The sequence below is a fragment of the Phaethon lepturus genome, unplaced genomic scaffold, assembly GCF_000687285.1.
Source record: "Phaethon lepturus isolate BGI_N335 unplaced genomic scaffold, ASM68728v1 scaffold316, whole genome shotgun sequence".
In the NCBI taxonomy this organism is placed as follows: domain Eukaryota; kingdom Metazoa; phylum Chordata; class Aves; order Phaethontiformes; family Phaethontidae; genus Phaethon; species Phaethon lepturus.
In genome coordinates this window covers 122876-136673 of record NW_010546704.1, presented here as the reverse complement: position 1 = coordinate 136673, position 13798 = coordinate 122876, and the positions used below count along the sequence as shown (strand labels likewise).

The window sequence follows — 13798 nt, the reverse complement described above, 5'->3', positions numbered from 1 at the left end:
TGTTCCAGAATGCTCCTTTAGTCTTACAGTCTTGCCTATTTTAATGTAACTCAGATATGATATCTATGTACAATTCTGACGTCACTTCATTTTTATAATATTGACTTACGCTCACGGCCGTGAAATCTGAATCGGTCACGTAACACGCACATAAGGGGCAGGCTGTGTTCCAGCAGCCTGATAATAGCACTGTGGCTTATAGGGATCCACTTGGAGGTATTTGCATTTCATCGGTAGAAGGGCAGCTCATAAACAGTGTGGTTTCTTTCAGGGGATCACATTTCTCCCCCTCTTGATAGGCTTAAAATCTAGACTCATCCTGTTCCTTGAATTGTGAAGTCATTTTATCACTGATGGGCAGGGAGCGGGGTAATGCTGGAGACGTGCTCGTGGAGATTTGGGACCAGAGTTCTTCCAAAACAGAAAACTGTTGGGTAAAGCATTCCTTGACAGCTGCTTAACAGAGTGGTTCGGCTGGGTGAAAATCAAACAAAAAAGAGGAATTAAAATATTGATCCTTCCTGGGATGTTTGCACAGAACTTGTCCTTATGTAGCTGTGTAATCTTAACAGTCAGCCTGACGTAGGTACAATAACAGCCACACTGAACTGCTTTGTTTTCATAACTGCCAGTTAAGCTCAAGTTATTTTTAAAGTGAAGCTGAAAGTGTTGAGAAAACCATCTTGGGACAGAACCTTTGGTATAATAAATATTTTCATTCTTGCCTGATAAAATGGTTGGAGCTTTTTCAGTAAGCTTTGCTCTGGCCAGATACATGTATACTTACTCACATAAGTGGGTCACGCTGGTCAATGCAACTGTTCCCACACATAAAGTTATCCCTCAAAATCACCCATGTGCCTAGGTATTTGCAAGACTGACCCTTATTGGAATCAGTCCAGAATAAAGAGCTTTTTAATTTGGCTTGCAGGAACAGTTATACCTGCATTAGAAGCAGCCCCTAAAAGAAATTTTGAAGTCTTAAGGCACACAAAGTTTTGCACCATTTTTTTCATCCTGAAAAATCACTCCATCCTCTAAACACCCACAAGGCAAAGGTTCTTCAAAGAAATCAGGTGCATCTTGTGGAATTAAAAAGTGAGAGGGGCAGAGTAAGAGCTGGGAGAGACATTGACTTCTCCACCAACAGTTTGCAGAGCTCACTCTGCAGTGCCGCAGGTTCTCGGGATACGTTTACAGCACCATTTGTTTGTTGGCATAGGTGTTTCATGGAGCCTGAGGTATGCACCTGTACGTAGTTTTAAGTTGCTGTCCTTATACTAGTGTTTTGGTGAGAGGTAAATTCACCCTCAAACAACCATTTCTTTAAATAATTGCATACTAAGCACCAACTATTTTCACTCAGCTTTCCCTTTATTCACAGGACACTTACCCAGGCACACCTTTGGTTAGCCTAAATGCTTCTGCTGGTTTTTCACATAGCCGACCACATTGTTGGAATTGCTCCCTGTAAAACAAATATCAGCAAAGTTAGTTTTTAAGTTAGTTTGTAGGAAATGTTTTCTCAAGATTCCCTAGGCAGTTTTACTGGTCTCATTATTTAGCAGTTCTCTGGGAGAGCTGTGATAGCCCGCTGGACAGAGGAAAGGAAACCCTTTCATAGTTTTATCAGCTAAACTGGCCAAATTTGGCTGTTTGTAAATCTTATCATATCAAAGGTGTTGTCTAGCTATATCTGAATATCACTTCCAATCCGACCTGACTGTCCCCCTCTAGATCCAAGAGTTAGCAGGAGCTTTGAAGCCATGAGAAAAGAGATCTGGAAGATCCTCCTGCTTTCTTCTAGACACATATTTATCAATTTGTGCAAGGGACCTGGCACCTCTTGTGGTTGCAGATAACAAGGGACTGATTCATTGGGCTCCAATCATCTCTTATCACATACCACAACACAAGCTCTTGGCAAAAGACCCTGCTTTTGACAGAGTTCCATGTTCATCTGCAAAGGGTTCTGGACCATAAGCAAAGCTCCAAAAATATACTTAAAATAACAAAGGGTTATTGGATTGAGTGTTTCTCACTCTTTGGGTGGGAACCCCTGGCAGAAGGTCACACCATTTAACACATAGTGTCACAGCTGGAGATACCGATTCTCCAGAGTCCACAGTCAGGGCATTGCAGATCTTAAAATAAGAAGATCTTTGACCAAGGCATAGAGAGTTGAGGCTAAAGAATGTCTTTTTGCTATGTACAAACCTTCATTTCAGAAGCAGCAAATTCCTTGTAAGCAATGCAATAACTATAAAGCTTAATAATTGCGAATACTTCATGCCAGCAGCTTACCAAAGTATTCCTTGTAATACTTATGCCTCAGGTTGCGGCCATCTGAAAAAGAAGGTACGTAATGAGAACATATCCAGTCAGCCTTCATTCTGTGTTAAACTCTGGCCTTCTGTGTACAACACAGAGAAATGGCAGATATGCCAATAACAACCTCACAAACAGGAAAATAAAAGGTCCCGTAGCTGAAGTAGTGTAGGCTGCTATAAACCTCTTATAAAACTGTTCAGATTATTACTGAACAATGTGGACACAACTCCCTTTTCCTGAGAGTGGTTGACTGCTGGCCACTAGCCATGTTATGTTCTTTTCAGTAGCTATGAGTCAAGGAATCACAGACTTTCACAAATGAAAGAAAATTTGTGTAAAATTTCAGACCACCTATTAGTGTTTTACATAATTCAGGTTCCAGCTAGGTTTTTCTGTTTACCATTTATATAATTATTTAAGCTCTTAGAAATACCTCATGTCTAAGAACCATACAACTATACATTACCTTTGTAACTATGGATGTTATTAAAGAAAAAACTATACAAGAACAAAAGAGATGATCAAAAAGCCCTGGGAAAAAATCTTAAGTCTCTTATGGAAGCAGTTTAGAGATCTGGTTTGATGCTTCCCCTGGCATTTACAGTGACCAAATGGCAAAACTGATGTCTCATGTCTCTACACTGAGATGATTTGTAGCCCAGTGCAGACATGCATACCCTACTATTCAATGAAGTTACACATACCTAGGTATGTTATGAGCTTTCCTGGAAAATAGCTTGGCCTATATAAGTTCCTTTATTGGGCAAATGTGTCAGCAGAATAAAGGGAACAGTGTTTTGGATGCAGAAATCAAATTCGGAAGTCAAAACTGGAGTTTGAAACATATTTAATAAAGTGTGTAAATATTTCTATTTTTTGTGCTGTGCAATAATGGCACATGCAGGTTACTACCTGCTCTGCTTACACAATCCCAGAGGACACTGGCATGCAGAGCAAACAAGAAGTGTGTCCCCTGCTTTGGCTATTTCACACAGCTCAGCCAACACCAAGGGCATTAGAGCCTTGAGATTGCTGCAGAGTGGGGGCTGTCTCCCAGCCCAGCTGTCACACACTGCCTTGGAGCCTTGGGCTGCCCGGAAAACCCAGGAAGCCCATGAGAGCAGAGGTACCATCAGATCTCCTTCAAAGCCAGTGAGAGTGCACCGTCCCTTACTGGTGTTTGCATGACAGAACAAGAAAGGAAGGGAGATTCGCAGTCCACTGACCTGGATTTCCACGGAGCTTGATGCACTGGCCCCTGTTCGGGATTCCCTCAGCCGTGTTACCTGGGTTGATGATATGGCATTCATAGCCTGTGGGGCAATGCAGAGGCTCATCTCCATCCTCAGTGGTACTGCAGGCCTCAGCTGCAAAAGAAGCCTGCAGGTCATAAATCGTGGCTTTAACACTCACAGGTAACCAAAATATGACAACACGGCTATCTTCCTCTATATCTCCTTCCAGGCAGGATCTCAGACTACTTCCCATGCAAGGGTACCAAGGAGCTAACACCTCCAAAGAAGCCTGGCAGAGCAGGTGATCCAGTTCATACTTTGCACAAAAACTGACGTGTCTAGCCTGATGTGGGGAGTGCAGGTCAGCCCGATTACCTGTAATGACACCCTCCCCACAGCCTGTTGTGCAGAGTCTGTGTGAGGGCTGGAGAGCAGTGAAGACAGACCACCACGGCGCACCACGCTCGCACTGACGGGTGGTCCCTCCACGCGGATATTCCCCCCAAGCAGCCGTACATCTGTTCCAGCCAGCGTTTCGAGTGGGTGAGGAATCGGGGAAACATGACCAGGAAGCTGGCAGTTTGCTGCTTTGTTCTCTGCTCCACGCCCATTAACTTACTGATGAATTTAAACCTCAGATGTGACTCACTATGGAGCAAGGCAGTGCCACCCCCTGTTACAAATGGAGGCTTTAACCACCTTGACCCTGGATATCCAGCAAGTGCAGAGCAGAATAAGAAAGTAAAGCAGGACTTACAGGCAGTGTTTGTGTCCATTAAATGTACAGACTATGCAGGGACACTCCACCCTTTCATTTGCCCGGATTTTAATTTCACAGACCTCTGCTGTAATTCTCATGCCATGACTGATAGTTCTTATTTCACTAATTACTCCCTCAAGCTGAGATGAAGGTGTTAAGATAAGAACAAATAAAATGAGCATGACAAGTGTGGATGAGGAGTAGCCTATTTTATCTAATTTCTAGCAGTGCAACTCCAATGAGCTGGAGGCAGAATTTTCTCTTAAAGAACTATGATTTTCCATAATAGATGAGAGTCATGGCTCGGTGAGTCTGATACCATCTGTGTAAGACCAAAGAGGGTAATTTATTGGCACTACCTGTGCCTGACTAAAGCTGATCAAAAGCTGAAATAGCCTTTCCATGAAGAAATTAAGAACTTCAGGCATACATACAACTGGGAATGTCTCGTAGAAGAAAACTTCTCTTCCCACCTCCCCACTCCCTCCTTTGTTTCAATTTGAGGTATTGGAAAAAATTAATTAAAAGACCTTTCTCCATGGAATTAACTTGAAAAGCCCAACCTCATTAGCAGTCCCCAAGCTTAGATGCTCCCAGCTCCATGGCAGCTTGACACAACTCTGCGGCAGTTTGCCAGGGCTCTTGTTCAAAGCAGCCTTCAGACCCAAGAGCCTCAGCCCCAGCCCAAGGCACCTGTGTGATGAGGCTACTCTGGATTAAAAGATCTCCTAATCCGCCCACAGTCTATCAGAAAGAAGGCAGAAAATATGTGTATGCTGTCAAAGGCTTTTTCTAAAAAAAGGATATATTTCTACTTATTTCAAGAATGGAGAGAAATCCAGTTCCCTGCAGTATTCCTAGTGCTCTGCTGGATAAGCCATACCCATAAAAAGCAACCGATTTACTGCCCCAGAAACTAGCCCCCAGCACCACACAGGATTATTCCTACAGAAACTCCAGACAAACACCAGCAGTCCCAGCATCCCAACATCCCTGGCAAGCCCTGTGTATGACAAATATGTTATTTAGTGCCTTTGTATAACTACTGGTATCGCAGAGAAGACACTGAAAGTGTACCTTGTAAGACTTCCTCTGGACCATCCAAAAGCCACCCATTTCCTCCCAGCCAGCGGGGTTTGGGCTGAACCAACCAGTCTAAAACTGTAGAAGACAGAAACAAAGAAACCGCAGGGTCAAGGTGGAAGTAGCCATAGGGCACACAGTTATGGAAAAGTCATAGATTTCCGCTAACAGCCAGTGACGAGGCTGCCAGGCTCCTGAAGGAGATGGCTGCCTCGCTTCTGTGAGCACTAATTCAAATTGGGATTACTTCTTTTCCTGAATATGTAATCCCAGGAAAAGAACTGGCCGCAGATGACTTCTAACGTTTGTGCTGGTGGGAATTTTGCTGACCAGCTGACCAGCGGACCTTAGAGAATTTTTTGATTCACACTCAACCTGTGCCTCCCACCTGAGACCTGATGCACCGGGGGATGACTACCATCATTCCTGCATACTTCTTTCTACCACAGTTTGATCGCGGCATCCACTCTACCTGGTGGCGGCTGTACGGACTCCAGGCAGGCGTAGATGCACCCATTGTAGCAGCAGCGCTTGTGCCTTTCACACTCTGAATCCGACCGGCAGCTGGGCACCTCGCAGGCTCGGTCAGGCAAAGTCTGGGGTGGTGGTGGGCAGCGGTCGTTCTTCTGGTAGTGGGAACTGTGAGAATGAAGAGGGTACTCATAATCCTTGCAAAGAAAAGAAAAGGAAACAAAGGTTTGGCATAAGGTGAATACCAAACATCCCATCAGTTGAAACAGAAGGGAGATTTTCAAGTATTCATTAGCGAGGAGAATTAACCATTCGGCTCCCCCAGCCCTGTCTTCAGCACACTGAAGACAGAGCTATGTGATCACCTTAGCACACTGCTTTGGAAACACCAAACCACCAAATTATTGTGAACTCACTTCATAATTAAGGTTATTGTAATGACAATGAGAAGGTAAAAAAAAATCCTTTAAAGTCTTTTATACTTGTATGGGAAGCAGAGAGAAAGACTCCAGGCATATTCATGATAAGCACGCCAAAACACTTTGATAGCAAAGCAGTGGAAATGATGACACTGTATTGTTTTGAGGTTATGTCCCCAAATGGGACTTGGAACTAATGTCCCAGGGAGTACCTGTCTCCTCAATAGGGTCCTTCTACCTTCATCACCTTCTTGGACCAGAACTTATGGGGAGTCTTTCAAGCTTATCCACTGTGGAGTCCTGGGTTGCTAAATTCAAGACCATTTCTAAACCATGAGATGATCTGGGTGCGATCTGTATGTGGGATGTCAGTTTAATCCCAAACAAAAGGAGGCTGTGTATGACTATGACAGAAAGCAGCCCACCTGCTCATTGCACACCGAAAGGACAAGGGAGATTTAAAGTGGCTTAACAGGCACAGGATTTTACCAGAAACATTTATAAGAGGTAGCATGCAGATATTATTCATGCTGGCAGCATTTTAGCAAGAAGCCAACTCCCTCCGACAGAGAGGTGAATCACCCAAGCCCACTCCTTTCTCACCTATGACTAAACTACTCATCTCTGGGCTTGAGCTCAGCTCCCCAGAGCAGCATAAAGTACTCAGAAAGGGCAATCAGTTCTCAGATTTATTAACAAAATTAACAAGCTCTAATCAAATCAAAAGATGGAGTCTGGATTTGCACTTTTAAAAGAGATCAGCAGCTAGCCAGAGGTATGAAGTGAGCACGGCCATGCACTCACCAGCAGGCTGCTGAGTTTAAGAGTCCTATATATACTTGGCCCCGTCACGGTTGTGTTATGAAATCAGTGACGAACAACTGGGATTGTTATTCCAAGAAACAACATGGTGCAACTGTCCCCGAGGGGGCCTCTAGGAAATTTCACCATCAGGCTATGGAGAAATTTGAGGTGAGACAAATATCCCTCTTTATCTACACGCTGCTACATCCTCATTGTCAAAACCTCCCAACATGCCTTTGCGAAACAGGATGTCCCCACGTGTACTGTCAAAAAAATGTCCGTTGCCCTGGGGACTGACGGCTGGCCCACACGGCCTCTGCTGCTACAATTATCCGTAACGCAGCAATCAATTATCCATAATTGGTGAAAACATCACCTTCACTCCCTTAGGATAATTTGTAATGTAGAGAATGAAGGCAGTCCCAAGGGACACCAAAAGAAATAACAATGCACATTGTCTGTGGTACTGATGTGAGAAATTTTACTTCTATATTGTACGTAGCATAGAATTGTATTGATTTTTGGGGTTTTTTTGTTGGGTTTTTTTTTACACTAAAGCTGACCTCCGTTCTTTGAGCAATAGGTAGGAGGAAACGGAGAGCAGTGAAGTTTCTCCGTTGCCTGGCTGCACAGAGACTGGGTGTCAGCGAATGTAGAACTATAGAGAAAAGTCAGGATGATTAAAAGTTTTAATTTCTGTTACAAGGTGTACGTTAAAGAAAATCCATATCCTGGTTGTATCTATAACTGGTTAAATAATGTGTGTGTGTCTGTGTGCGAGAGACAGAAAATTCTTAATATTTCCACAAACGACAGCCTCCTGCCCTGTTCCCAGTATCAGCCTGCCCTGTTCTCAATATCAATAAACATTTATCTTCTGCTTTTTCCTTAGTTGTTTCCATTCAGTGAACAAGAAAGTGCCCAAAACCCCTTCTGTGAGGTTGTTTTCCCATGAACTGGGAAGGCTGCTTGAACTACAAAATAGGTTTGAGAAAAAAATTCCCTAATTTTGATGATATTTTCAATGTTAAAGTGTAAAACAAGGTGTAAGCTATCACATCATCCCATTCCTCAAACGCTGAAAACACTCCAGCTTTGAAATAACATGCTTTTGAATTGAAGATATTGCAAGTTCAACTTTTTTTGCTGTTGTTGGATTTTTCACAAAGAAAACGCTTGGACCAAGTATAATTTTGAGATATAAGAGAGCACGTATCCGCAAATATATGCAGTTCCAAACATTTAACAGGTCTCCTTGTTGAGGGAGCATTCATCCTGAAAGGTCATAGTTTGCTATTCTATTATTTGAAAAGTCAACTGCAGACTGAAATGTGACCAAAATAATACTGGCAAATAATGGATACATTAAAAAAACCCTCAACAACCCCAAACAATTACTGCAATTGCTTCACAGATGATTCAGAAACTAAGAAGCCAAAATTGCAATGAACAGTTGGCTCAATGAATGAGATTCCCACTTGGGAACAATACAACATTTTTAGCCAAATAACTTTGTACCTCATGACCTCCCTGCCCATTTTCTCTGTTCACCTCCTGCTCTGAATCTCTTTCTTTCAAAACCTCACGGTCAAAAAAATATTTTTTACACATTTGATCTAATAAAACCATTGCTACTGGTTTACGTATGCATAATCCATCCCAGTGGGAAACAGGATTCCCTCATTCCCAAAACAGCCTGGGTAAGGATGTCTCCAGGTATGAGTTACAACGTCTTTTTAAAAACTCTCCCAGGACTCACAGTTTGGCTCTGAGCATAGCTCGGATTTATTGTTTTTACAGATTGTGACAATGGGCAAAATTTCTTCCTTTAAGAATAGTTTTCAATGCAGGAGGTAAATTGCTGTTTCCCATGGAGACTTATTAAATCATTTTAATGATAATATCTGCCTTAGAGAGATACAGAAACAAAGAAAGGGGAGAAGTTCAGAGTTCAGGAACCCTGAACCCTGAGGAACCCTGGAGGTCAGTAAAGATGGCTAGGACAAATGTGAATGCAATTTCTCGCTCTCAACCCATGTTTTCAATAGTAACTGTGGGATGCAGCCTGCCTCCAAAAAATCCCACATCTGTTCTATTATTTGTGCCTGAAACTGGGCCCTGGGCTTGTGTCAAAGCACAATTCTCTGCTAATTCATATTCTGCATGGCCACCCCCAAGACCACGCCTGAGGTTTATTCCCAGCCTCTGGTCACTAGTTCTGCCCCGGCAGATTATTTCCAGACACTGGCCACAAACCACCTTTTTGCTAAACTAAAGGAGGAATTTAAAGCTCTCCAACCTTTCTATCAAAGACCTGGAAAAACACAGATCATCTGTCTTCAAAGTTGCAAATATCAGACTGAAGGAGGGTTAAATAATCTGAAGGACAAGACCAAAACAATAGGAATAATATTCTCCTGCTATTTTTCTCTGTATTAGTAGTTTTGGTTCTGGTGTCTGCAGTACTGGAAGATTATGGCAAAATTGGAGTGGGCTCAAAGAAGATGGACGATAGCGATTAGAGGACTGGAAAGCAGGGAATACAGCGCCAGACTTCTGTGTGCCTACGCAGGTTCCAAAGGGGAGCCTGAAGACTCTGCTCATGCGTTACTCTGAGACACATGTGGGACAGAACTCTCATGGGAGGTGTGCTAATCTGATCGACAAAGAGGGTATCTCAGTGCTGATTTATGACAGCTGGCTGGAGGGTAAATAAATTGTTGGAAGAACACTAACATTACAGCAGCTGCAAGGAATTCTTCATTTCTGGAAATCTTTAAAAGGCAGCTGGAGTTTTTTCTAAAATGCTTGATGCAGTTGACACTGGAATAAAATCAAGACTGCCCCAGGTTTTTCCAATAGACGTGTGGGTTTCTTGATAATGAATTGAAGAGCACTCCCAAGTAGCTCCCTCCCTCTGCCCTTTGGGAACAGCCCACAGCCTGTGCAGGGGCTGCAGAGCACCAGCTGCACATCACTAAACTTGACGAGTGTCCCTCTGGTTGTAAAATCCATGGATTTGCTAAAAGCTGGAAGTCCAGCTCCTCCACCCCACTGTGACTGCCAGTTTTCTCTTCTCACTGCATTCCCTCTCCTCTTTCTCCCTTCTCCGTTCCCACTTGATGCCACCTTGCCAACCAACACCCTTCCTCAGAGTCTTTAATGAAAAACTCCTGGCCAGACCTCAAGCCAGCTCCTCATCCTAACACCTGCTTATCATTCTGCAGCCAGCAGTTTGGTGGATGTGTTGCTCCTACTGTGGACTCAGATTTTTTGGACTCAGTTTTTTTGGAACTCCCTACCCCTCACTGCTTCTTCCCCCTACAGACCTTGACCATGTCCCTCTGAGGGTCTCACAGGGATGTCTATGGCCCATCTCCTGTACGGCTGGTGAGCACCTCCATCTGTTACCCCTCTATCCAGGTGACTCACAAATCAGCTATTCCACCCACAGCCTCTGCTTTTCAACCTGTAGGGAACAAACAGCATTTGGAAGAAAAGGAAGCATCTCTTTGAGAAACAAGAGGGGCTGCCAAAACAGACGTCGTGGATAAGAGGATGGAGAGCGGATGCCTTCCTCCTTACAAGACTTTGAGCAGAGGGAAAAAGAAAAGTATTTTCTGTTTTCCCTAGATAAGATGTTTCTGTCAATATGAGCAATTCTAGCTGAGCTTGCCAGATCAGTAGCACCTGGATTCACAGCTGCCAGAAAAAACAGTCCTTTGAAGAACTGCAGATTGAAAGAAGAGGATATATCCTCAGGGGAGTGGGCTCTGTGCCTCTACAGAGCACATTATCTGAAGATCAACATGTAAATTCCTGTTCTACTCCTGTCCCATCTCTCTGGGTCATTTACTTCATAGCTCCTATTGAATTTGAGCTTTGTATTGAAATATGACAGAAGAACATACTAAGAAATATACTTTCCAGTGACTTTGCAGGAAACACAGCTCTTCATATCACCTTTTTCCAATTAAAGTGAAAAACAGATGATACCCTGTCCCAAGGGAGGCTACATTGAAGAAAATTTCTTGTTGTAAAATAGTGGGGTGCCTTTCAAATATTAGCAAATTTTTTTCTGCAAAATTTCAAGGAGGCAAGAGCACTGTATTTCAGTTCATCCAGCACAGGCAAAAGACATGTGTCACACTTCTGCGTCAGCAATCACACATACCAAATGTAGCTGTCCCCAGATATCACTCTAGATGTCATGGCAAAGCAGCATCCATTTTAATTAAAAGCTTTTATATGTGGCTGCAGAAGAGAGGTGGAGGAATCCCTCTGTGACACCAAGGAGCTGTTTATGCACATGCAATGGCTGAAGCTGCAATCAAACCCAAGCATGAGAGAACAGACTGGCTGGGGCTTCCACCCAAGTCGTTCAAGGGGCAGAAGCCTTGGGTCAGTGCTGGCTTCTAAGGGACTTTAACAGAGTAAGTCAAAATTTCAAGCTAATTTTTTTTTTTTCTTTCTAAACAGTAGGTCCTGAAAGTCAAGATAACAAATAATTTTCCTTTTTTTTTTTTTTTTTTTTTCATTTCCTCCATGGCCATCTCTGACAATCTTTTGGCCCAGGCACACCAAAAGAAGACCCAGCACCACTCTTTTCTCCACTCACAGTAACTTGTTGCTGCTTCAAGTTACTTCAAGAGCTGCTTTGCTCTAAGTACGACTGCCGATTTGGAACCGGTGGTTGCGCTCAGTACCCCGCTGGTGAATAACCACATGCCTCTTTTTCCCCCTAACACACTGGGCAGGCACAGCAAGTGCTCCAGCACTCCCTGGGCACGCAGGGGACACTGGAGCCTCCACAGCTCCACGCTGTTTTCTTGCCCAGCAATTCTCCTGCCCTTCCCTGGTTTGTTCTTACTTGTGATGGCTTGGGGATAAGAAGGTGGCTTAACATGCGATTGGCACATTACTGTGACACTGTGGATCTGGAGGTCTCTGTGCTCCAGTGGTTTACAAAACCCTAGGCAACACCACCATCCCTCTAGTACACGCTATCACCAGGAGTTGGAGACATTTACCAAAAGTTACCCCAAAAAGGCAGTGGAGACTGGGCAGGGAGCCCTCCTCCCTGCTCTAAGCAATGAATAACATTATCTTCTTTTCACTAAATGTATCCCCAGACGCATAGGTTTTGCATTCCCCTTCTCCTCATTCACGCTTCCCTTGCTGCCCTATGAGGTTTCTAGGGGCGCCTGCCGTACCGATGTCTTCTCACTCTTCCACGCGTGCTTTACAAGTTTCCCATTGCAGCAGCTAGGTGGCAAAAGTTTAGCACAGCCTGGGAAACTTAACGCAACCCTTTTATAAAAAGACAGCCTGTTTTAATGTGTATTAAATACTTCTTATTCTAAAATGATACACACACATAAAGAAACCCCCCCTTTCGCGGTGAGCGTACCCAGCTCCCCCAGCATCAGCCCGCCGCAGTTTACTCACATCATATTTCTCCGTCATTTTCAGATGTAGAGCACGCTTCCAGAGATTCCTTGCACAGCCTGAATTTGGCAGCAAAACTAAGACACACAAGGCTGCAGTGAAGATCTTTATACAGAAATGCATCTCTGACAGCACCCTGGAATCCATCTTCCCAAGGAGAGATCAAAGAAGGGACCCAGCTTTCGGGATCCAGACGATTCAGAGTCTTGGCAAGGAGGGAGGGAGACGGGGAGGGAGGGAGAGCGAGGGCTGATCGCTGGTGAGAGCCGCTTTTCGCTGCGCAGCTTCTGGGAAGGGAAAGGGGAAGGAAAAAAAAAAAAAAGGAGCCCACAAGCAGAAGCCAGGAGCTGCTGTTGAACTTCTTTACTCCAAGTTAGATCAGGTTCTCGGCTCACATGTTCACACAAAGCACATGCTCTCCTTGAATGATAGATGGGAAGATTATTTGGAAAGATTATTTTTAGACCTTTGTTCCCAACATCTGGCATCCTCAGAGAGCCCCATTCAAAGCCAAAGCGTGGGATCAGATGACAGCTGCCGCAGGGGGAAATAAAGGTCTTGGAGGGGTGGGCTCGGCAGCTTCTAGCAAATAGCTCACCCAAACTTCCCAAGCTACTCAGCTCTCCCTTTGTGTGCTTCCCACTGTGCCCTGAGCTGTGGTTTTGGATCATGTTTTGACAAAGTGATAATTTCATTTTAAGATTGCTTGAAGGAAATGATTTAAAGACATGATAAACATGCAGGGGCTTTAATTAAACCAAGTTGACGTTAGGTTTCTGCAAATGATTTCGAAGAAGGGGAAGACGTGGCCATTGGGGAAAAATAAATCCATATGCCTGGGTGGGGAACAGGGAAGGAAGGTGGTTTAGAAATGACATGACCAAATGGAGAGCAAGGAAGGGGATGTGAGTCAGGCTGTGCCTGACAATGGGAGAGACGGAGAGACTGGACGTAGGGTATTAGACACCTACCTGGACAATCAAGGAGAAGAAGGACAAGAATGGACTTATGAATCACGCTGAAAGCATCCCGGCATCCTGCCTGGGACAGAGGCAGAGGCAGGTGCCAAAGAAAAAGTATGCGAACAGGGCAACTGTTACATGTACATGAGTACAGATATGTATATACATATGTATACATATGCATGCATATACTTTCACAGCCTTCAGTAATGTTGTTCAGAGCTTCCTGAACCAAACGTGAGGGATGTTTATTTTATAAACCATGAATTTGTCCAGCCTCCACCT

At 44.0% G+C, this 13798-nt stretch overlaps 1 protein-coding gene across 2 annotated transcripts; it reads right to left on the bottom strand.

The window, feature by feature from the left end:
- Nucleotides 1-271: 271 nt before the first annotated feature.
- On the bottom strand, nt 272-12963 carry WFDC1 (WAP four-disulfide core domain 1). Of its 2 annotated transcripts, XM_010289369.1 has the most exons (7): nt 12552-12963; nt 5882-6077; nt 5404-5487; nt 3558-3698; nt 2305-2346; nt 1394-1468; nt 272-474 (listed from the first exon to the last, which is right to left on the bottom strand). In XM_010289369.1, exons 1-6 carry the CDS (start codon nt 12696-12698, stop codon nt 1410-1412), a joined length of 669 nt encoding a protein of 222 aa, XP_010287671.1. In that variant the 5' UTR covers nt 12699-12963; the 3' UTR covers nt 272-474; nt 1394-1409. The 2 variants fall into 2 exon arrangements, with proteins under 2 accessions (XP_010287671.1, XP_010287670.1); XM_010289368.1 differs by lacking the exon at nt 272-474 and having other exon boundaries at nt 1410-1468.
- Between the last annotated feature and the right edge of the window lie 835 nt (nt 12964-13798).